Genomic DNA, 26,470 nt, shown 5'->3' with positions numbered 1-26,470 from the left:
ATATTTATTTACAATATGAATTGAATTTATAGGAGTGTGCTGAAAAACAAAGCCAAATTGAACGAGCCATTAGGGAGAAAAAAGCAGTGGAAGAAGAACTAGAAAAGGTAAAAAGGAAAAAATACCTAAAACTCAACTGCAGATATTCACTATTACTGTTTGCTTTCATCAGACTGCCTGCTAGCAACCCCTATAAGTGAGTGTTTTTACCTGGAATGTATTCAGAATCTGTACCCAAGTACTAGTAATGCCTGAATATATTTCTTTATAAGAGTGGCCACAGTATTTGTACTTTTTACTTAAAGGTGTACATTTTTTGAAGTAGGTATCCTTGTTTAAACCTTATTAAATTTTACTTGATCTTCCTTGTGTTTTTAAATTCTGTACCAACTTTTATTGGGTATAGACCATCTATAAATACAAATATATGTATAACCAGAAAATTACAACATTGCTCTGATTTTAACCTTTTAAAAGTATAGATTTTTATTTTGTAAGTAGAAAAATACTACCCAAATGATATTTATGAAAAAATATTGTGAGAAGTGTATAGTTTAAAATTTATTTATTAGATAACTTTTTTATCATCAGTAAATATTTGACTCTTTTAAAATACCTTGGGGAAAAAGGGAGACTAAACTTGATGCAGAATATACAGTGTTTTAAGTGGTGTATTAAGAACTTTTGTAGAGAGGTTAAGTAAGTTACCTAATGCTAACAAATACTAAATGGTAGCATCAGAATTTGATTTTCAAAGAAGAGCTATATTAACATGCTGTGCTACATAGCATAAACTAAATCAGTAAACTTAGCAATCAGTAAAAAGCATGTGACATATCTGTATTATTGACATAAAAAGATCATGACATCAGATAGTAAAAGAACCCTTTACAAAGCAGCATATAATGTAAGTATACATGTCATATTCCAGGTGGTACTTTATGGTCACCTTTTTCCTGCAGGGTTGATTCCTTCTGAGTTACTATCTGTTATGGCATAGGCATAGATCCCATTTAGATTGCTACCTGCTATATATCAGGGCTGGGATGAATTTCTTAATATTTACATGGCATAGATTAAGGAACAGGCTTAATTGAGGAAATGTAAAACTTAAAAGACTAAAGACAACAGTTTAAGAGAAGGCACAGGTCCCTACTTCTTCCACTGTCCCACAAACAACTGTGCTGAAGTCAGAGCACTGCTGGGACTATAGTATAGGTCTGTATTTTAGTAGTGGGACATTAACTTGCTGATACTCTACCTATTTATAGAGCAGGAGTGACAAAGCAGCCTTTTCAGTGGAAGAAGATACAGGTTATTGGCCAGGCAGTCTGGATTTAGAGGAGAGCTTTGTGTAGAATTTGTCTGAAAATGTGAGCTGCTTAGCACCTGGAAATTTTGTAGTTCTTGGGATATTATAGGCCCTGTGTCGTGGTAGAAAGCCTAGTCTTATAAGAAGCTGGCGAGCTTGGGTACTGCCACTCCTGTTGGGGAAAGAGAAACTCCCATTTCAGTTAGATCATTGTCTAGCTAAACTACAGTAAGATTCTGAAGTCACTTTCAGATAGTTCTATTCATTGCTCTATAGCATATGTCTCTATTTTTTAATACCAGAATATAGAATTTTCTTGAAAGGTATTCAAGGCAATTGAATCAAAACAATTTTCTCTAAGTGGTGACATTTAGAGTATTTATTTCAGCTATTTCTTTTTAAAATATTGAAACTATCCCTACAATCAGATGACTTCACAGGAAATTCTATCAAACTGTTAAAGAAGAGTTAATACCTATTTATCCCAAACTATTCCCTAAAATAGAAAAAGAAGGAAAACTTCCATATTCATTCCATGAGGCCACTATTACCCTAATACCAAAACCAAATAAAGACACCACTGAAAAAGAGAACTACAAGCCAATATCCCTGATGAACATAGATTTAAAAATTCTCAATAACAAAACTGAATCCAAACTATACATAAAAAAAAAAACAAAAACATTCAACACTATCAAGTGGGATTTGTTCCTGGGTTCAATATTCACAAAGCAGTCAACATTACACATCACGTTAATAAAAGAAAGCATATAATAAATAAATAATTAAAATATTAAAAGTGTTTGAATAGTTTACAGTAAGCATGAATAATTTAAAAATAAGCAATTTTTATACGTCAGTCTTCAGCATTTTATTTTATAAATATGAAACAACCAAAATTATTGATATGTTTTAGGATGTTACAATGGGAACAGATAAACACATGATTATGGGTTTTTATTTATCATTGACTTAAGTGTCTAAACTGTATAATTTGTTAGGACAGTTTTCTTCTGTAAGGGAATACATATAAGCTTGTTTTGCAGATTTACCATGAAGACAAAGTAAATGAAAGTGATTACAGAAGACTAGAAGAAATGCACCAAAGATGCCTGGTTGCAGAGCGTTCAAAAGATGATCTTCAGCTAAGACTTAAGACAGCAGAAAATAAAATAAAACAACTTGAATTAAAGTAAGTTATTCTTTTATATTTTCTGTTAACACTTTTAGAATTCATATATTTTTTGACATATTCTTTACTTTTTTTAAATACGACATATATATGTTGGGGGGAAAAAAGATAGCCCCAAATAGATTTTTTCAGGCTTATTTCTGAAAACTTATTTGTTTCAGAAGAAAAGATTTAACAGTATTATGCCATTTTATTTAAAATTTATCCTTTCTGGCAGTTAAATAGAATGCTCATAAGACTAGGGTTTTTTCATACTAACTAAGCTATTACAGTAGCTTCCTTATAATTATTGCTTTTATAATCAGTTTATGCTTATGTTTCTTTTGTTATTGAATATTCTGTAATAATCCTTCATGTATGTTTATTACATTGTCTATTAAAATGGTAAATTTATAATCTGGTATATCCGTTCTAACTAATTTTCTACCTTTCCTGCCAGAATGTTACTTAATACAGTAAAACTTAATTTGAATTGCATGAAGTCTCAATCTGTTACAGAATATGTTTGATAGATGTTTTAAAAATAAAGAGGAATACTGTCAGCAATACAGTGGAATGAATTGGAGGTACCCAGCCCCTGTCCCTCCACAGAAACAAATATGTGAAAGGCATTCCTGGACAAAAGCGCCTTTGTGAGAGCTTAGAGATCCAGGTAGGAGGTTACATATCACTGTTGGAGCCCCAAAACAGGGAGGCAGTCCTACACACCAATGCCAGCATACACAATGGGGCTATCTATGGGCCAAAGAAGCCCCATCAATATGTGGACTTGGCTCTAGCCCCACTTATTGACAGTCCTGCACCTAGCCTCTTCCAGTAAGCAACTCAACAGAAGTCAGGCCTGTGGGTGTTCCTGATAACTGACCTACCAAACTCAGACCTTACTGCCCCTGCATCTTGGCTCTGGTTCCACTCTACTGTGGTCTGGAGGCAGTCCTGTCCACCCAGGAACCTGCCCAGCTCTGGGAGTACTAACAGTTATCCAGCAGAAGTCACACCTGGCCACACCTCTGGTAACAGGCCTGCCAACCATGGCCCTGACTGCAGACTTAGCAAAAACCATGAGATATGGATCCAGCTTTGCTGTACCACAGTTTAAGATAGTCTTTCATGGCTAGGGATCCAGCCAACTACCCAAGAGACCCAATACAAGCTATACCCGTAGATGCTTCCAGTCAGACCCACTGACTTCAGACCTGACTGCAATCAATCCCTGAAGCAGTCTTGTGACCCCACTTTAGTCCCACCCTACCACAGTTCAAAAACTGTCCTAGTCACATATGGACCAGGTCAGTGACATGACAGGAGCACCTTTAGAAACTCACTGGACACAACACTTGACTGAGCCCTTGGTTATATGCCTGCCAACCATGAACTTGGCAGTAGCCACATGACATGGTTTCAGCTTTGCTCAACCACAATCCCAGAAGCAGTCCCATCAGTTGTGGGACTTGGCAGGAGAAAGTCTTTACCTGCCAAAATCAGTCTGTAAAGACTAGAAGAGGAATCTGCTTCTTCAGATACACAGATACCAAGAAAGAGTCAGGCAAACATGACAGCACCAGAAGAAATTAATAATGGAAACTAATAATTGACCCAAAAGATATGGTGATCCATGAACTGCCTAACAAAAATTTAAAATACTGTCTTAAAGAAACTCAGTGAGCTATAAGAGAACAGAGTCAACGAAATAAAATCAGAAAAATGATAAATGAACAAAATGAGCAGTTTAACAAAGAAATAGAATCCATTAGGAAGAAACAAACAGAAATCCTAGAGCTGAAGAACTGAACTGAAAAATTCTGTGGACTTTCAGTAGCAGACTTGATCATTTAGAAGAAGAAAATCCACAAACTTGAAGAGGGGTCATTTGAAATTATCCAGTTAGAAAAATAAAGAGAGGAATGAATGAAAAAGAGTGAAGAAGAAAACCCACATGAGTTATGGGACATCTTAAAGTGAATTAGAGTACACGTTATGAAAGTCCCAGAAGGAGCAGAGAATGAGAAAGGAACAGAAAGATTATAAAGAAATAATAATAGAAAATTTCCAAATCTGGGAAGGGAATTGAACATCCAGAACCATGACACTCAGATAATCACAGATAAGCTCAACATCAAGAGGTCTTCACCTAAACACATTATAATCAAATTGCCAAAAATAAAAAAGGATTTTTAAAACAAGAAGTGAATCATCACATACAAGGGACTCCCTCCAACCCCCATAAAAGTATCAATTGATTTCTTAGAAGAAACTTCGCAGCAAAGAGAAAGTGGCATGATATATTCAAAGTACTAGAAAAAAAAAAGTGCAAACCAGGAATACTATACCCAACAAAGTTGTCCATCAGAAATAAAAGAGAGATTAAAAACTTTTTAAGACAAACAAAAGCTCAAAAGGGAGTACATCACTATTAGAGTTGCTGTCTAAGAAATGCTAAAGAGTTTTTCAAGTGAAACTGAAAGGATGCTAATTAGAAACAAAAATATATGAAAGTATAAAACTCTCTGGTAAAGTATATGGTCAAACTCAGAATACTCCAAGACTCATAATAGTACTACATAAATCACTTTTAACTCCAGTATAGAAGTTAAAACATAAGAGTATAAGAGTATTGTACAAGAAGTACAATAATGTGTGATAATTGATATAAAATATAAAAAGATGTAATATGTGAGGGGATAGAGAAATAAGAGTGATTGAAGTTAAATTGTTACCATCTTAAAATAGACTCATAAAAGATGTTTTATGTAAGTCTCATGCTAATCAGAAAAAATGTAGTAGACATACAAAAGATAAAGGAATGAAAGCAACTACTACAAAAACTCAACAAATCACAAAGGAAGACAACTAAAATGGGAATAAAGGAACCACAAAATGGAAAACAATTAACAAAATCACATTAGTTACTACCTATTAATAATTACATTTACTTTAAATGGATTAAGTTGTCCAACCAAAAGACAGAGCAATGGTATGGATTAGAAAAGAAGATCCAACTATATGCTGCCTACCAGAGGGTCACTTTAAATTTGAGGAAACACATAGGCTAAAAATGAAGATATGGCAAAAGATATTCCATGCAAATGGTGCCCAAAAGACAACAGGGGTATCTTATATCAGGCAAATAGACTTTAAGTCAAAAACTATGGCAAGAGGGATGCCTGAGGGCTCCGTTGGTTAAACATCCAACTTCGGCTTTGGTCATAATCTCAGGGTTTGTGAATTTGAGCCCTGCATTGAAATCTCTGCTATCAGCGTAGAGCCTACTTCAGATCCTTTGTCACCCTCTCTCTGCCCCTCTCCTACTCATGTGCATGTGCTCTCTCCTCTTCTCAAAAATGAATAAACATTCATTGTTTAGTGCAATTGTTGGGTCCTAGGGTAGTTCTGTTTTTAACTTTTTGAGGAATCCCCATACTCTTTTCCAGAACTACCCTACAATCCAGCAATTGCACTGTTATGCATTTACCCACAGGATACAGAAATACTGATTTGAAGAGGTATATGCACCCCGATATTTATAGCATCATTATCAACAATAATCAAACTATAGAGAGAGCCCAAACGTCCATTGACTGATAAATGGATAAATTAGAGGTGGTATATATATACAATGGAATATTAACCATAAGAAAGGATGAAATCTTGTCATTTACAGCAACATGGATGGAGGTAGAGTGTATTATGCTAGGCGAAATAAGCCAGAGAAAGACAAATACAATATGATTTCACTCATATGTGGAATTTAAGAATAAAACAGATGAACATATTGACAGGTGGGGGGAGAGGGAATCAAACCCTAAGTGACTCTTAGAGAACAAACTGAGAGTTAATGGAGGAAAGTAGGTGGGGGATGGGCTAAATGGGTGATGGATATTAAGGAGGGTTACTTGTTATGATGAGCACTTGGTGTTATATGTAAGTGATGAACCATTGAATACTCCTGAAACCAATATTGCACTGTACATTAACTAACTAAAATTTAAATCAAAATTTGAAAAGGAAAAAAATTGTGATTATTTCTGATCTTAGCATCTTTCTGATTTTATCATCCTTTGATGATCATTTCCTAGATCCATGATTTCATCAGAAACTTTATCAGCCAAAGTTGAATAGGAAAAAAGAGCTACAGTATTATGGAACTAAAAGACCTCATATATATTTCCTCTGATACCTGTTGACCAGAAAATGTTCACAGTAGTTGATTAGCTGGGATTGAAAAGATTGAAATTTTAAAAGATAGGAATATAAATTAGCATATTGAAGCAACATACGTGTTTAAAGGTTGTGTCACCCAATAATCCATTGTTGAGAAAGTTCAAGAACTATAACCTATTTAAACTGATAAAACAAGAGATTTGCAGAGCTGGGAGTTTATAAAGCACCATTTTTAAGTCATGCAACAGAAAGATATGAAATAAGTCTTACTGTAATTTAGTAATCTAGACCGCTAAAGTGTCTTCCTATGGAGTTAGTTGAAGTAGTAAGAAGTTTTGATCATTACCTACTTCACCTTCCTTACCATTAGCTTCAGTTTATTCCCCCTTGAAGTCCTTGTTACACAGTGATTCTCAGTGTTAGTAAAATTTGAAAAAAGTTTCACATAGATTTTCTAGGTGAATGGTAACTGTTCAATTTATTAAAATTAAGATTGCTAAATTGAATGTATTTGCCGGGCTAATTGTGAAACATTGTGAAACCACATAGTTTAAGTTCTCAATGAAGAGAAATGGGTCAGAACAAAGAAAACAAAAGCTATACTATAAAACAGAGACTGCTTGACTTCTGTTACAGATCATGAAGTTTAATTAAAGGTTCCTTTTGTTTTTTTAATCAGTTCCTCAGAAGAAATATCTCGTTGCCAAGAAATGATTCAGAAACTTCAAAATGTATTGGAGTCTGAGAGAGAAAACTGTGGATTTGTCAGTGAACAAAGGCTGAAACTTCAGCAAGAAAATGAACAGTTGCAGAAAGAGACTGAGGATTTAAGAAAGATTGCTCTTGAAGCTCAAAAAAAAGCCAAATTAAAGGTATTTTCAATCTAGTTAGAGTTAAATGTGAAATGTGTACCTTTGAAAATCAAAATATAAGAGAGACCCAGTAAGACATTTTTAAGGCTTTTTTTTTTTTTTTTTGCCTTTTCATCAGATAGCACTAAATCATAATGCAGAGCATTAACCAGTCATTTTTGTATTGTAGAATTTGTCAAGCATACTTGAAAATGATTGCTTTCACTATCCACACACCAAAAAAATTCTTTCCAACCATGAAACACACTGATATTCCTGCCAAAGCAATTTAAGCAGTGCTAGCAAAACTATAGATTAGATAACTTTACAGACTGCCATCCTCTCTTCTATAATAGCCTCTTAAAAATTGAACTCTAAAACTAACTCTATAGAGGATGCTACATCAGTATGCTCAGAGAACCTCTCATAGGTAGTCTAAAATTTTCATGCTAGGAGGAAGGCAAGGGATAAAAGTCTCTTCTAAAAAAAAAATTCTCCTTTATTTTCCTTCTCCTTTCCTCTTCCTTCATACTAATACTTAACATGTTTTGACAATAGGAACATGATAACCAGTTTAAGGGAGTTTCAAGAAGCACCAGTGTCACCATCAGCATGTCGCTTGCCTCACCCCATTCCATGCAACTTTTGTAAAAGGTGGCATTAACTCTTAATGATCAAGATCTGTATCTTCCAGTTTCATAGTAAGGACATGAGATAGCAGTATTCATGTTTCACTTTGTTTTCTGTTTCTGTGTACTCATACAAAGTCACATTCCAACCTAATTCATATCAACACATATGTATTGCCTTCTACTGCAAGTATCAGACACTGTAGTTATTTATAAAAGCTTTACCTCTGAAAGAGAGCCTTATAAATCATACAGAGAAGTTTGTACTTTATGCTTTAGTCAGTGGGAAATCTTTGAAGAACAGAAGGGAAGAATCACACTCCCGGATATGGACTTGATATAAAGCTACAGTAATTAAGACAGTATGCTATCAATAATAATCAATTTGATCAATGAAACAAAACATAGTCTGGGAACAATATTTCATAATCACTTCATTTATAACAAAAATACCACTGTAGTTCAACAGGGAAAAAAATTATCTTTATAAAAAATGATGCTAGATCAGTTTGGTCATATTTTTAAAATAAATCTTGACCCCTATATCACACCACACATTTAAATTCATTTGAGCTGTCTTGTAGACCTAAATACAACATATAAAACAATGGAGCTTCAAGGAGAAAATCTTCATGATCTTGGGTAAGAAAGAATTTCTTAATGAGAACACAAAATGTAATAGTCATAATTAATTAGATTTCATTAAATTAATATTATTGAGTCATTAAAAGACACCATTAAGTACAATGCTAGCCCTGGTTTGCCAGTTTTGCCTATTAAAAATCACAATCCAAATTGTCACAAAAAAAAAGACCCCATTAAGAGAGTGAAAAGTGAAATACAGAAAGTGAAATACAGAAAGTATAATTAATGCATGTATAACATACAATTGTAATACAATGATATATAAGTACACATTCACATATGTAATAGAATAGAACATAACCAAAGGACTAATATCTAGAACATAAAAATTGTTACCAATTAATGATAAAATAGTTAGCAGTTAATAAGAAAAACACACCCATTTCCAAAAGTGGGCAAAAACCATAAATAGGCATTTCATAAAAGAGAATTTATGAAAAAATGTTCCATTACATTATTAATTGGCAAATTGTAATTAAAATTGCAGTGAGGTATCACTGCATACCTACCAGAGTGGTTAAAATAAAATACTAAGAGTATCAAGTGTTGACAAAGATATAAAGCAACTGGAACTTTCATACAATACTTTTGAGAATGTTAATTGGTATAACCAGCAGTTAGCAGTATCTTTTTGAGTTGGACATTCATCCAGTGCCAAATAATCCTGGCTACATACCTACAGATATGAATGCTTATGTTCATGAAAACGTGTATAAAAATATTCATAAAAGTTTTAATCATATCAAACACTGAAAATAACTCAAATATCCATCCACATGAGATTATGTAAATAAATGGTGGTATACTTATATAATCAAATAGATGCACCAATAAAAAAGAATGAACTATGTCTATAAGTAATAATGGATGAGTCTCACAGGCCTACTGTTGAACTAAGAAGCCAGACAAGAAAAATCTCAGTCTATTAATTTCATTATATGAAAGTCAGGAAGAGGCATAATTACCTGTGAGGACGAGATCAGAATTGAGGTTGCAATTTCAAACGGTGAATAAGGATTAATTAGAAGGACATATGAGGGAGCCTCCTGAGGTATCTAAATCAAGGTGGTGACGCTGGGATGTCAGTATATGTGTAAAACTTGAGTTGTAACTTGACTTACCTAGTTCATTATAGGGAAAAGATATATCCTGGCAAAGGAAAGTTTAGTAGGAGTGTAGATAAAACAAGTAGCTGTGGATGATGGGTGCGTAGGGATTCGTTGTAATATTCTTATTTTGTGTATGCTTGAAAGTTCTCATACTAAAACATTTCCATAATAAAATAAGTCCGTGTACTTGGTGAAAAAATACTGTATCTTCTTCTGTTTTAAATTTTATATTATAAATTTCATATGGATTTATAACTAAAAGCTATTAGTGACATTATAAAACATTAGTGGGAAATGTTAGCAAATATGTAACTGATAGATGGAAAAGAACTTTCCTAGCAACACAAACAAAAATGGAAGAAATTGCAAATGAACATATTGATAGGTTTAAGTATACAAAGTTTTTAAATATTTAAGACCATTTTTAAACATTTTAATGTTTAGAAAAGAAATAACTGGAGGATATAATTTTAGTAAATGGGACAAAATTTCATATATAAGGAGCTTTAAAAATATTAAAGAAGAATATTTGTAACCCAATAGAAGAACATGTATGAGACATGAACAGAAGTCACAAACTAAGGAAACAAATTGCTAATAAACTTTTTTAAAGTTTAAACTCACTATTAATTAACTGCACAGTTATCAGTGAGTGAATGTGCAACTGAGAGTTTAAAATGGTATACATTTAGGGGCCCCTGGGTGGCTCAGTCGATTAAGCATCCAACTTCAACTCAGGTCATGATCTCACAGTCTTGTCAGTTAAAGCCCTGCATTGGGCGCTGTGCCTGGCAGCTCAGAACTTGGAGCCTGCTTCAGATTCTGTGTCTCCCTCTCTCTCTCTGCCCCTCCCTCGCTCATGCTCTGTCTCTCTCTCTCTCTCAAAAAAAATAAAATAAACATTAGAGGCACCTGGGTGGCTCAGTCAATTAAGCATCTGACTTCATCTCAGGTCATGATCTCACAGTTGGTGGGTTGGAGCCCTGCGTCGGGCTCTATGCTGACAGCTAGCTCAGAGCCTGGAGCCTGTCTTTGGATTCTGTATCTCCTTCTCTCTCTGATACTCCCCTGCTCACTTTGTCTCTATCTTTCTCTCAAAAATAAATAAAACATTAAAAATATTTTTTTTAATAAATNCCACTTAGAGTCTAAATTTTGCTCATAAGGAAATAAGTAAAATATGTCATAATTTTAAAAAATCTATTGCAACATTCATAACTAGAAATGAAGGAACAATGAAATGGTACATTTATAAAATACTGTATTGAGTCATCATTAAAAATTGTAAATAATTTATAATGCTTTTATATTGCTGTGTTCTAAGCTTGAAAACAATAAGAAAAAATATAAGTATATATTTATATATTGCAATTCTAAATGTACTAATCTACATTCTAAAATTCATAAATAAAAAAACAATAGGTAGAGTAGAGGTAGTTATCTCTGAGTTGTCGATTACAGAGACCTTATATTTGTTTTTAATTTTTTTATCTTTCATTATTTTACAATATATGTATGTTTTGGGGTTTGGTTTTTATGATGGGGGAGAGGGGAATCAATGACTTTCCCCTGCCTGGTACTACATTTTATCTATCTTTAACAGTTCAGGATAGTAATTGATATTTTGGAGAACTAAAGGATGACAGAAAGTTTATCTATCCCACGTATCCCAACAAACTGCTCATTTTTGCCAAGTCTGCATCTAGCTTAGAATTATTGGTAAATAAAGGGAAGAACCTCTTAACTAACTAGATAGCTGTAAATTCTACTTTATGAAGGAGAATCGCTGTCAGATAACTTCTGCTTTGTAGCTGATTTCTTCTTTGACACTTCTTAGAACCTAGTGCTACACTTCGCTGCTTTTCTTCTCCTTGAAAAAGAGTGTGATCGGGGCGCCTGGGTGGCTTAGTCGGTTAAGCGTCGGACTTTCGCTTAGGTCATGATCTCGCGGTTCGTGGGTTCGAGCCCCGCGTCGGGCTCTGTGCTGACTGCCAGCTCAGAGCCTGGAGCCTGTTTCAGAGTCTGTGACTCCCTCTCTCTGACCCTCCCCTGCTCACGCTGTCTCTCTCTCTCTCTCTCTCTCCTAGAAATAAATAAAAAACATTTAAAAAAAAAAAAAAAGAAAGAAAAAGAGTGTGATCTTCCTTAGATAAACTGAAAGGGTCCAAGAAAGATCAAGATAGTTGGATATTGAAAGGTCAGTTAGCTGAGAATGTTAACAACTTACTGTATGAAATTTTCATTTGATCTTAAGGCCACTGCATTCCTTTCAGCCCTAGCTTTTCCCTTTTCTAACTAACTTCTCTGTTCTTTCTACCAGGGCTATTTCTTTTTGGTCTAAATCCTCCTCATAAGTACATAAAATTAGGAAATGGATAGTGTTTAGCAATCCAGTCTACTTGTGTGAGTGGTTCTCTGCAAAGGAAGAGCACAAAGGAAAAAGGGAGGTCATAAATCCTTTCTTCCCACCAATATATTGAATTTAATCATTAGTGGGACTTCTGTTATAGGAGACTCAGTTGTTTGTAGGCCATAGCCTTCCAGCATCTCTGCAGATCTGTCGAGTTTAATAGTTGAAATTTCATCAGCTAAAGGATCTGGTATGTGTTTAAAGACTACATTTTCATACCAAAAAGCCATCATTCATTCAGTCTACATATGTGTTTTGGTAACTTTACTATGTTTCAGTTGCTGAAGATATAATGAAGACATTCCCCCTCTCCTAACCTTAAAACTATAATTTTTGCATGGAGATGGACAGACTTTAAACACATATTTACAAGCTAATAAATACTCTTTAGGAAAAATATAGGGCACTGAGAGAGCTTATAACAGAGGGACCTGATTTTGTTCTAGATATAAGCAATAATTGAACTGAGTTTTTAAAATTGAATAGAAATAACTAAGACAAGAAAGAGAAGTAAGATCACTCCAGGCAAAGGGAACTACATGTGAAAATGAGCCAAGAATGAGAAGCCATTGTAACAGAAACAAAGAAAAAGAAAGACATGGTAGCACAACACAAGCTTGTAGAAGTAGACAAAGACCAGGTTATCATGAAGAACCTCAGAACAAGGCTTATCAAATTACAATTAGACTTCCTAAGAAGAAATGGAGAGTTAACTAGGCAGACAGACTTGTAAAACTATATAGATGCATATATCAGTTTTTAATATATATATGAGAGAGACAAAGACAGAAATAGACAGTTCTGCCTAACATGTAAGAACCATGGCTTCCCCAGCCAAGGTTGAGATTGAGAAAGAAGGAGTAGGAGCATATTCAAATCTAAATTGGCAGAATCCAATAATACAAAAATTATTAAAATAGCAGAAGTCAGGAGCTTGTAATAGAGAATTAATAAATCCAAGGTTGTTTTCTCAGTGCCAGTATTTTTAAAGTCTTAAATTTCTACTTGTGTATTATATGAGAAACCAAATTTAAGAGTTTTGGGAAGCATGTTGCATTTAGCAGTAGTCAAGACAGGATGTTTGCAGTTTACTCCAAGAATCATGGATTTTGCTGTTGTTGGGTTGTCCTTGGTATTGAGTAAAGTTGAGTCCCTTCTTCATCTTTCTTTGATTTTGGAAAGTGGCCATATTTAATGAATTACTACAAGTTATACCAGCTGTAATGATCTTTAAAGCACATTATTTTAAAATATCATAAGAGATATTTTTCTAATATTTCTTTAGTATAGTAAGATAAAGATGGCCTGAGAGTACACCAAATAAATTATTCTAGTGACTATTTTCTCAGTTGCCTCAAGGATGGTAATAGACAGTTTCATTCTAGAAGCATGCAGAGAAGACAATTCATTACATACATTGAATGCCTGAGAGCATTAGGGCTTAATTTTCTCTCTGAACCCCAATTGAGAATGCTTCTAGAGTATCCAAAAAGCATTTACTTATATGTTGATTCTGCATTAAGCTATTTTTACTATAATGACATAAATTACCTGGAAATAATGGATGATCCTTCCATATGAGAAAGAGTATGAAAACATTATTTCTATAAATAATTTTTTTCTGAAAAGGAAATATTTGTTTATACCATAACTGAAGTGCTAAAGAAGCTATTGTATATTTTCTTTACAAAACCTTTTAAAAGATAATTTGAAATTTAATATGAAGTGACTTGAGGCCATATTTAATGAATTACTGAGTTGTTGAGCACATCGAGATGCTGAGAGGATGGTGCACTTGGAGAGGTCATGGAGGCTCTGCACACCCCCAGGTTCATACCTTGCCCTATATATCTATTCCATTTGCCTGTGTCTGAGTTGTACCCTTTATAATAAATTAATAAACTTTTTTTTAATGGTTTGAGTAAAAAGCTCTCAGTTATTTGAGAGTGTGCACATTTTCCACGGATCCTGGCAGCAAAAGCAAAGTAGATAATGAGAACAGTTTTATATTAGATAGGATACTTTTTCCTACTGACTTTTTAAGATGTTGAAGAAATGTCCATCATAATTCTGTTTTCACTAAATTTATATTATAATACATGATAAGTCTTCATTTGTGATGATGGAAAAGTATAAACTTATTTCTATGTAAATTTCTCATCTGGACATTTCTGTGCCATAAACGCCACAATGAATGACTCCTTTTGTAAATATCATTGATCAGTATATCCCCTACAATGGGAAAAAAAAGACTATGTTCATTTTATTCCTTAGATCAGTACAATGGAACATGAATTTTCAATAAAGGAACATGGATTTGAAGTTCAATTGAGAGAGATGGAAGACAGTAATCGAAATTCCACTGTTGAACTGAGACATCTCTTAGTAACTCAACAGAAGGCGGCCAATAGGTGGAAAGAAGAAACAAAGAAACTTACTGAAAGTGCAGAGATTAGAATCAGCAATCTAAAGTAAGTACACTATTGGTTGATGCATTTTACAAAATAAATTATTTAGCCTTTAATATCCTTGCCATGATCTTTTTGTAAAAATATCTTATACTTTTTTATTCAGCAAATATTTATTGAATTGCTATGAAAAATATTAAGCATTATAAACCAAAACTCATAGTTAAATTTTTTTAAAACTTTAGGTATACGTCACAAAATATAATGATTTTTTTGGACATGGCAGTTAAGAATCTTAATACTCTTTGCATATAGGTATAGCATATAATGTTTTGTGGTTGCAACAGAATGTGATTGATTTGCAAAGCCTGAAATATTTGCTCTCTGGCCCTTGAAGAGAAACTTTGCTGATTCCTGCCTGGAAATTACTTGAGCTTTTATGCCAAATGCGATGGGATACTATGGAATGCTTTTAGCAAAATAATATGACCAAGCTTAAATGTTCAGCAAATCAGTTTGATTACAGTTTGAAGAATAGACTAGAGGGGCAAGGGTAGAAAGGGAGAAGGTTAGCAAGTACTATAATAATTGGTGTATAAAATGATTATAACTTAGATTTTAAAGGGTTGGAAATCATTTTTAAAAGTTTGAACCATGTTAAGTATGAGCTGCCTAGAGTACATTTAAATCAGGATATTAACTAGTCAGTAGAGTCTGTAAGTTTGAAGTTCAGTGAAGAGATTGCAACAGGAGCTATAAATGTGGTACTCATTAACATACATGTGATTTTTAAAGTTGTGGGATAATATTGTGTAGAAAGGAAGTCTAGATAGAGAAATTAAGCTGTCCAAAGACTGAGTCCCAAAAGTTAAGTTCTGGAGTGATGAGACTGAGTCTGAAAGAGTCGCAAAGTCTGAAAGAGACTGAGAAAGAATATCCAGGGAAATAAGAATCATAACAGAATGGTTTAAAATTTTTTTTTCGAAAGAAGTATAAGCGATAATAATAGGTGATATTTACTTAGCACATAATGTGGTGTTTTTGTTCTAAACAACTTAGATGTACTTAACTTAAACTTTCCAACAACCCGAAAAAGTAGATAGAGAAACTGAGGCTGAGTGATGTTAAGGAACTTATTCAAATTCACTTAGCTAACAAAATGACCAGTAAAGACAATATGCTCTTAATTGTTGTCTTATAAAATGCTACTGAGTGGTTCAATGCAGTGAGGACTGAGAATGGACCTTTTTGTTGCCCTTTGACAGTCTTCGTTAACTATGATAAGAACAGTTTTGGTGGAATGCTGGAATAAAAATGTATTTGGAATGAATTGAAGAGAAAAAGAGAATTTCTTCTTCCAGTTAATGGTGAGCCAGGCAGTTTGAACCGGCCCTCCACCACAACTAAAAACAGTGAGATGTATTATAAAAAACATTTACTGAGAGCATTAAAGAACTAACAAAATAATTAGACCAGTTTGGCCTTATCCCAGGAATGCAAAATTATTAAAACATTAGAATTTAAGTAATATATCGGGGCACCTGGGTGACTCAGTCAGTTAAGCGTCCAACTTTGGCTCAAGTCAAGATCTCGCAGTTCTTGAGTTTGAGCTCCTATTTGGGCTCTATGCTGACAGCTCAGAGGCTGGAGCTGCTTCAGATTCTGTGTCTCCCTCTCTCTTTTCTTTCTTTCTTTCTTTCTTTTTTTTTTTTTTTTAAGTTTATTGTCAAGTTGGTTTCCATATAGTACCCAGTGCATCCCAATAAGTGCCCTCTTCCATGCCCATCACCCATTTCCCCCTCTCCCCCATCCCCATCAACCCTCAGTTCTCAGTATTTAAGAGTCTCTTATGGTTTGCCTCCCTCCCTCTTCTTAACTGTTTTTTTTCTCCTTCCCTATGGTCCTCTGTTAAGTTTCTCCTGTTACACATATGGGTGAAAACATACGCTGTCTTTCTCTGCCTGTGTGTCTTCATCTCTCTCTGCCACTCCCCTGCTCGTGCTCTGTCTCTCTTTCAAATATAAATAAATGTTAAAAATCTTTAAAGAGGAAATTAATATAAATTTATTTCATTAGATTAGATATAATATTAAATTAGATATAATCTAATAATAAATATAAATTTATTGCATATAGATTAGATTAGATACAGAAAAAAGCATTTGATAAAGTTTGATATATGTTTATCATTTTTCAAAATCTCTTAGCAAATCAGAAATACAATTTCTTTAATTTTGTAAAGGTATCTATTCTAAAGCAAACATTTTAATTGGCAAAAAAATGTTAACTTTCCTTTGAAGATTGGGAAGGTACAAAAAAGTTCATTACTATCACTTCTATTAATATTTGTATCAGAAGTCCTTTTCAGTGCACTGTGGCAAGAAAATGAAATAAAAGTTAAACAAACTAGAAAGGAAAGAAGAAACCAGTCATTCTTCACAGACAGCACAACTGTATATGTAATAAGTCCAAAGTAATTAATAGATAATAAGCACATATATAAAAATCAATTGTATTTCTACGTACCCACAACAAATACTTCAAAATAAAATCTATGATAGTAACCTTTACCAGGCATCAAAAAAACCCATCAAATATCTAGGAATAAATCTAACAATGTATAAGACTTCTTCATAACTATATCAGGAAAATTAATGAAGGCCTAACTAAATAGAGATCAGATTAATTGATCAGAATATCAATGTTATAAATTTGTTAACAGCCCTCCCCCCATTATCTATAGATTGAGTGTAATCCCAGTTAAAATCCTAGCATATGGAGCAGTATCCAAAATATATTAAGTGAAAAGCTAAGTATTATACAGTCTGTATAGTATTTTACCCTTTAAGAGAGAGAAGTCTCTGTGTATGTGTGTACATATATATATAAGCATGCTACATATACACTGTTCACACACACATGCACACATTCTCCGTAAGAGAGGTGACCAAAAGAATAATTGAAATGGTTATCTGTGAGGAGAGAGAAAGGAGCAAAGAATGAAGGATAGACTTCTTTGAATGAACCTTGTTTTATAAATATATAGGCTTGAGTTTGAAGCTATATAAATGTTCATATAATTATTTTTTAAATTAAACCAAAATTTTTTTAAAAACCCCAAAAACTGAAAGTAAAATTAAACAAATGAACTAATTGTGTAGGAAGTTAATGGCTTAATTACACAGATATATTATTTCAAGTGACATTAAACACAGTAATTAGACTGTATATCCCTAGTGAGATAAATCCTAAGGATAAAAGGAAATGTTTAAAAACCGTAAACTGTTTTTAGTAGTTATGTCATTAGAAATAATATTGGTATTATTATTATTGTGGAACTTGTAATTATGAGATAAAGCAATTGAGTAATTATATAAATGCCTTTAAGAACCAAGATTTTTATAATAGAGAAGAAATTCAAAGAAATTAAATAAAACTTGTAATTCTCAATTGAATTTGGGAACATTATGGGAACTCATGTGTTTTACTATTAAAAACACATATCTCATGGCTCTGTTCAGTACAAGGGCTTGGAAGCAGTGACCAGTATTCTGTTTTGATGAGGTATCCCCAAAGAAACCAGGACTCTTTAGAGAAATAATTGATTATAAATCTAGGATAGGAAAGTAGAAGGTGAGCCTAAATAGAAAACACTTTGTTGTAGCAAAAGGTGACGGAGGTACCAAGATTACTTGGGTCATGTCAAAAGGACCCAGTAGCTAACTAAAGTAGCCCCCCTCTGGCTGATATGGGGCCAGTTTGAACATCAAAAAGAATATCTGCAATAAATAGAAGCATGTCAAATATTAAAAATCCATGACTTCAGAATGATATTTAATAAAGAAAAAAAGCCTTTGGACACTTTTGGAAGATGCTGTAGAACCAGTTCATTGAAAACTCTGAGTTCTTTATTGTGATGCTCAAAGCTCTTCAGTATACCTAGAAGTCCCATTATACTCCTTGTTAATAACTAAAGTGTTTTATGTTTAACTTATTTGTCTTTGTTGATCACAAAACCTTATCCTTTTTAAAAAATGTTTATTTGTTTATTTTGAGAGTGTATGTACACGAGCAGGGAAAGGGCAGAGAGAGAAATAGAGAGAACCCCAAGCAGGCTCTGAGCTGTCAGTGCAGAGCCCAAAGCATGGCTCCATCCCATAACCATGAAATCATGACCTGAACAAATCAAGACTCAGATGCTTAACCAACTGAGCCACCCAGACACGCCAAAACCTTATCATTTATAGGCACTTGATTATATAGGTGATAATTAAGTATCTGTTTTGCCATTGCATAGCATGGATTACCAATGTACCTTTACCAGTGGCCTTTAAATCTAATCAAAGCTGAAAACCAGTTCCAGATAATCCAGAATCAGTTAAAATACCCATTCATGAGGTTATATTCCTCGAAACTACTTCTGTAATTGAAACCATCCCTATATGTATCAGGGTTTATTCAGGAAAATAGAGCTATGCTGAGTGATACAGAATATGGAATTTAATTTGGAAATTAGGTCTAACAGAGTCGTGGGAGCTGGTAGAAAAGTCAGTGCAGTGCAGTCATCTCTGCATCTGGTGTTAAGTCTAAAGTCACTATGGGCCACCTAAACTATACACCATAAAGAAAAGCTAGATATGAACAAAAGCAACTATAAGGACAAACTAGAACCCTGTTTTTATTTTTCTCTCACCATCTCCACCCACTGCAATAGATGACCTGTAGGAGAAGCTGCTGCCCTTTACCATGCATCTAAACATGACTTAAGACAGGAGGCAGATGATGGAGTCGCTGTGGGTCCAAGTAGTGCTCCACACCAACATAGTGACCTAACATAGCAGCAGCAATGTGCAGGAGTTGCCACAGTGCCAGGTACACTGCCAGCCCTGAGAGCGTGCTGCACAAATTTCCCTTATGGTCGACACCAGGGCGCCTGGGTGGCTCAGTCGGTTGGACATCCGGCTTCAGCTCAGGTTATGATCTTACAGTTTGTGGGTTCAAGCCCCACATCAGGCTCTGTGCTGACAGCTCAAAGCCTGGACCCTGCTTCAATTTCTGTGTCTCCCTCTCTCTGCTCCTCCCCTGCTCATGCTTTGTCTCTCTCAAAAATAAACATTAAAAAAAAAAACAAAAAACCCAACCCAGAACCAGGCAGGGAAGGAAGTGCTGGGAAACTTAGTTCCAGCTTAGCTAAGTTGATGCACTTCAAAGCCACCACCTGTATTTGTCATAATTAGTGATGTTGGACAATTCACAATGTTTACATAAGGAAGTAGGGAACCATATAGTACAGACTTAACTGAACATCAGTCTGAAGATTATATTTGTGATGGCTATAATTTGTTGAATATATACTGTTGCCTAACACTTTATATACTCATTTAATGATTACAAAAACTCATGAAGTAAATGCTATTATACTTCCTATACTAGGGTTCTCCAGAGAAATAGAACTAATAGGGGTGTGTGTGTGTGTGTGTGTGTGTGTGTATGTGTGTGTGTGTGTGTGTGTGTAGAAGGGTTTAAGGACTTGGCTCATGTGACTGTGGAGGCTTAGCAAATGTAAAGTTTTTCTGATGGAGAAACTGACAAGCCAGAGACTCAGGAAGCAATTGCAGGTTGCAGTTTGAGTCCAAAGGCATTCAGGCTGGAGACCTGAAGAGCCATTGTTACTGTTCAGATCCAAAGGTGGTCTCCTGCAGAATTCCCTCTTGCTTGGGGGAAGTCAGCTTTTTGTTTTATGAAACCATCAACTAGTTGTATGAGGCCCACCCACATCATGGAAGGCATTCTGCTTCATTCAAAGTCCAGTGATTTAATGTGAATTTTATCTAAAACACTCACAGAAACGTCCAGAATAATGCTTGATTAAACATCTGGGCACCATGGCCCAGGCAAGTTGACACATAAAATTAACCGTCACACTCTCTATTTTACACATGAAAAAACTCTAGACTTTAAAAAATTTATACAGATCCATAATTCATTATCTGCTATTTTAAATTTGAAAAAATTCTGAAAACAGACTTTTCCTTAGCTGCCTACACTTTGGTGGCAAAACCTGACTTGAACTGACAGGAGGCTATTTATGGTGTAGGTATAGTTGTGCACACGCGCAGACACACACATACACTTACATACAGAAACACATAAACATTTATTATGACTATTCATATGTTTTACTGAGAAATATTTATGACTACTATAATCTCCTACTCTAAACCCCTAAAATATTTTTCTTGGATGTGTTAGGTTTTGCTATATTATACATGTAACTTATACACACCAGCTAATTATTCCCAGTAGGTTATTGATAGTGAATGTGTTTTATTTCAGTTTGTATTCTCTGAAGTATCACAGTACTTTGCCAAAAGGAAGCACATAGAATGTTGAATATAATTGTCTTGAGTCTGTCAAAATAACTGTAACACAACTCTGTCTATTACTTTCATCTGGGCTACAAAGATTGTTAAGGCTCTTTACAGCTTGTGACTTCAGGAATAGTACTTGATTTTTTTTAAAAATAATTCACCCAGTTATATACTCATTTTATTATCAAAGAATTTTTACATGATTCCCTTGAGTTGTCCCGTTATTACATAGGAGTCTGTGAGTTGTAAGATTATCCATATTTTTGGTAGGATATTATTTTATTCAGAAAGATCAAAGAATATCTTCAAAAATAATAGATATCTTATGGGGAGCCTGGGTGGCTCAGTCAGTTAAGCATCCGACTCTTGATTTTGGCTCAGGTCAGGATCTTACAGTCCCTGAGTTTTAGCCTTGTGTGGGGCTCCACACTCTGTGCCTACAGTGTGGAGCCTGCTTGGGATTCTCTTCCCCTTCTCTGCCCCTCCCTTGCTCATGTTCTCTCCCTCTCTCTTTTAAGAATAAATAAATTTTTAAAAAATTATAGATACCTTAGAGTTTGCTTTATAGATCTTAAATTCCATATGTTTATATTTTAGTATGTAGAATTAAGTATATTTGACCAGTAAGCACCTTAACTTATGCAACAAATGCCTGTAAATTGAATTCTTGCATCTAAAATCATTTTTTTTGAGAAAGAGGGCACAGTGAGCAAAGGGCAAAAAGAGATTGAAAGAGAAAGAGAAGTGGGGCTCACCTGGGACTCATGCTCACCTTACTCAGCTCACCAGGGCTGGCGCTCATCTAAAGTGGGGCTCGAGCTCACCCGAGGCAGGACTTACGCTCACTAACTGTGAGATAATGACCTGAGCCAAAGTCTGATACTTACCAACTGAACCACCCAGGGCCCCCTAAAATCATTTTAAATGTTCTGACTCATGCTTTTAAAATAACCTGTAAAGCTCTGTGTGAAGGAAAATTTGTATAGTTGTTTTCAGTTATAGACAAATCAATGATTCCACAAATTATTTTCCCCCAAAACATAAACTGAGGCAGAGATCTGGCATGGGCACAAAATAGAGGTGTCCCCATATGTGACAGAATAAATCTGAAAACATGAAACCTTGGTAGCTGGGGTGATTTTTTTTTCTTTATGGCTGTCAGTAAACATTTTTTTTAAGTTTTTATTTTAACTCCTATTCATTGACATTTAGCATCATATTAGTTTCAGGTGTACAGTATAGTGATTCATCAGTTCCATACAACACCCAGTGCTTATCATGACAAGTGCACTCCTTAGTCCCATCACCTATTTAATCCAAAACCCCCACCATTCCCTACCACCTTCCCCTCTGGTAACTATCAGTTTTCTGTAGTTAAGAGTCTGTTTCTAGGTTTGTCTGTCTCTCTTTTTTTCCCTTTGTTCGTTTGTTTTGTTTCTTAAATTCCATGTGAGTGAAATCATATGGTATTTGTCTTGAGTGATTTATTTCACTTAGCATTATACTATCCAGCTCCATCCGTATCATTGTAAATGGCAAGACTTCATTCTTTTAATGGCTGAATAATATTCCATTGTATATGTATACCACATCTTCTTTATCTGTTAGTTATTGGACACTTGGACTGCTTCCATATCTTGGCTGTTGTAAATAATGCAGCTATAAACAAAGGTGTAGGGGCGCATGGGTGGCTCAGTTGGTTAAGTGTCTGACTTCAGCTCAGGTCATAATCTCGTGGTTCGTGGGTTCGAGCCCCACATCGGGCTCTGTGCTGACAGCTAGCTCAGAGCCTGGAGCCTGCTTCAGATTCTGTATCTCCCTCTCTGACTCTCCTCTGCTCATGCTGTCTCTCTCTCTCTCTCTCTCTCTCTCTCTCAGAAATAAATAAAATCATTAAAAAAAAAATAAAAGAGGTGTATGTATCCCTTTGAATTCGTGTTTTTCTATTTTTGGGGTAAGTGCCATTGCTGGATCGAAGGCTGGTTCTATTTTTAACTTCTTGAGGAACCTCCATACTCCTTTCCACAGTGGCTGCACCAGTTTGCATTTCTACCAGCAGTGAACGAGTGTTCTTTTTTCTCCATATCCTTGTCAACATTTCTTTCTTGTGTTATTGAGGTTAGCCCTTCTGACAGATGTGATGACTAGCTGTGGTTATTTGATATAATGACTCGGTGTCTTTAATACATACTGATAATATTAGCAAGGTGATACTGAATTGGAAAGTGATCCATCTTTTGGTAAAACTCTTCCTAATGAGCTTAATCAAGGTAACAAAAGGTTTCTTTGACTACTCAAAATATAGTTTTCAGATATTGAGAAACGTAATAGATTTTAGAAATAAACATTGATCTGGTATGAGAATTGAAGGTGAGAAATACACTGCAGCAGAAAAGATCCAAAGCTCAGTAATGAATAACAATTTTGGAGGAATATATTTGCTGGAACATAAAGATATTGGTAACCAAATATTAATAATAAATGACATCTTTAATGATGATAATAGCAATGTTTATTGCTATTATATGAAATATGGCTACATTCTTTAAGATGCAACAAATCTTGAAACTAAAAGATAAAATATAGATATCCAAGAAAGATATACACAAAAGAGAGTTCTTGTGTAATCATGTTGTGGAATTACTATTTCCATAGAGTTGATTTTTACTTGATCTTCTCTATTCAAGCATTTCATTATCTGCTTCATTGCTGAATTATTAATCTCTTTCTCCTAAAGCTTTCATTGTGGCCCCTTTGGGGGTGGTGGGGGAGAAAGAAAGAAACCAGGCAAAAATAAACCATAGCTTTAAGATTGTACACATAGCTGCTACAAGAATGCTTATAGTAGCATTTTTCCTAATTGTCCCCAAATGGAAATGGAAACACCCATTAGCAGTACAATGGATAATGGAATTTATTTTTATTACTGTATATTATCCTGATACAACTAGACATCCCTCTTTCTAGCATATTCCTAAAACTGGAATTGTTAAGTCATAAGGAATGCATTATTTTCAACATAGTAGAAAAGGCTTCACTGTTTCCCAAAGTAATTAAAACTATTTACATTTTTGCAAGTAGTATATGAAAATTTCTGATAATCCTCACCTTCACTCAGTGAAGTCAGATATATTGTGCTACTGTAATGATTACTGGTTTCTCATTATAGTTTTAACTTGGAGCTCATATTTCTACTGAAGTTGAACATCTATTTATGTTTATTGGCCTTGTGAACTTTTATTCTGTGAAGTGTCTCTTCAAGCCTTTTAACCATATCTCTATTGAGTTGTTTACTTTTTCTCAAATGTTGCAAATATCTTCTCCAAAAAAACAAAACCGAAAGCAGCATCTCCCATTCTGTGACTTATCATTTCTCTCTATTTTTCTCCTGCCCGGCTCCTGACATGTTTTGATAAACAAAAGTTGTTTATTTTGATGGAGTCATGTTTATCTCTTTGGTTTTATGATGATTGTGTGTCTTATTTTAAGAACTCCCTTTCTATCCTGACCTCTAAAGATTCTCTTTTAGCTTAACTACCTAAAGTTTTATAGTTTTACCTTCTACAGATAAGTCTCTGTTCAATCTAAAAAAATCTAAAAAAAAAAAAAAGCAGTTCATCTAAAACCCAGTATTATTGTAACTTTGGTTCATAACTGCACATTTTGTTTTCTATATAATTTAAGAAATTAATACATATGTTGGATTTTGTTTTATGTATAATTTTGTCCTCTCTGAATATAACACTTTTACTTATTTCCAGTCATCATATATTTTACTTCCCTTTCTCACTTATTACACTGGCTAGATCTCCAGTACAGTGCAGAATCAGAGTGATAGTCAAGGACTCTTTCCTTTTTTTTCAGTCTCAGAAGGAAAGCCCTCAGTCTTCATCTTTGTGTATGATGTTTTCTGTGTTGGGAGATAACTTCTGTTAGATTCAGGAAGTTTTCTATTTTATTGAGTTTGTATCCTATTGAATTTTATAAAGGATTTTTCAGTATTGTTTGAGGTAATCATTTGTTTTTTTTCTTGTGAGTACTCACAACATGGCAGCTTGCTTCCCTCAGAGTGAGAGCTGAGAAAGAGAGAAAGGAAGGGAAGGAGAGAAGGTTAAGCAAAACAAAAGTTGTCTTTTTTAACCTAATCTTGAAGTGACATCTCATCACTTTTACCTTTTTCCATTAATTAGAAGCAAGTTATTGTGTACAATGCCCCCTTTGAATATGGGGTTCTGAATACCAGAAGGTACAGAAATAGGGAGCCATTTTAGAGGCTACCTGCCATACCATTACATTACACAATATAGAAAAGTAACTTGAAATGAATCATAGTCCTAAACGTAAAAGGAAAACAACAAAAATTATAGAAGAAACAAGAAAATCTGTAGTAAAAAATTTCTTACATAGGACACAAGAGGAACAAGTCATTTAAAAAATTGATATATTGGACTACATTGTATTAAAAACTTCTACTCTTCAAAGTCACCATTTAAGAAAATCAAAATAAGACTGTGAGAAAAGATTTGCAAATAGTATAACTGACAAAGAACTTGTATTCAGATTACTTTTTTTAAAAAATCTTACAGGTCAATAACAATAATAACAGTTTGGCAGTTTACTACAAAGTTAAGTATGTAGTTACTGTATTATCATGCAGTTGGACTCATAGATATTTAACCAAGAGAAATGAAAACAGATCACACACAGAACACTCAAGCACAAGTATTTTTAGGTGCTTTATTTGTAATAGCCAAAAATGGGAAATTTTCATTCATCAAGAACTGTGTGGATAAATACTTGGGGACAAAAGGGACAGACTGCTGATAAATGCAACAACATGGATGATTGTCAAAAGTGAGCTGAAACAAAAACCAAAGAAGAGTCCACACTGTATGATCACGTTTATATGAAATTCTAAAAACGATAATTCTGACCTGTAATGATAACAGTTTAGTGGATGTGTAAGGCTGGGGTTAGAAATGGGACAATGACTGCATGGGGTCATGAGGGAATATTTTGGGGTGATGGACATATTCTGTGTACTAACTGTGATTGTAGTTATGTGAGTATATGCATTTACCAAACTTTACCAAACCCTTCACTCATAATAACTACATTTATTTTCCATAATTGTACTTCAGTAAGGTTGATTTAAAAAAAAAACAAAAANTGGGACTCTGCTCAAAGGTATATTAGACTTATATTACTTTTCTTTGTCTCTTTATTTCCATCTTTTTCTTTCACTGTACTATATTCACATGGTTTCTTCAGATCTAATAAAAGTTCTCTTTATGTCCAACCTGCTGTATATGTCTACTGAGATTTTATATTAAGGGGTTTTTGTTACTAGAAGTTCTATTTAACTTTGTCATATCTGCCATT

General features: G+C 34.3%; 1 protein-coding gene across 1 annotated transcript in view; it reads left to right on the top strand.

Annotated features, from left to right (window-relative positions):
• The window catches only part of SCLT1 (sodium channel and clathrin linker 1), a 194,818-nt gene that overhangs the window by 136,798 nt on the left and 31,550 nt on the right, over positions 1-26,470 (top strand). The window contains exons 15-18 of the mRNA XM_077767069.1: positions 33-107; positions 2,359-2,504; positions 7,345-7,537; positions 14,584-14,780. Coding sequence (XP_077623195.1) covers positions 33-107; positions 2,359-2,504; positions 7,345-7,537; positions 14,584-14,780 — 611 coding nt within the window. The remainder of the gene's footprint in view (positions 1-32; positions 108-2,358; positions 2,505-7,344; positions 7,538-14,583; positions 14,781-26,470) is intronic.

The sequence above is a fragment of the Crocuta crocuta genome, unplaced genomic scaffold, assembly GCF_008692635.1.
Source record: "Crocuta crocuta isolate KB4526 unplaced genomic scaffold, BGI_CrCroc_1.0 scaffold120, whole genome shotgun sequence".
In the NCBI taxonomy this organism is placed as follows: domain Eukaryota; kingdom Metazoa; phylum Chordata; class Mammalia; order Carnivora; family Hyaenidae; genus Crocuta; species Crocuta crocuta.
This window is presented reverse-complemented; position numbering and strand designations above follow the sequence as displayed.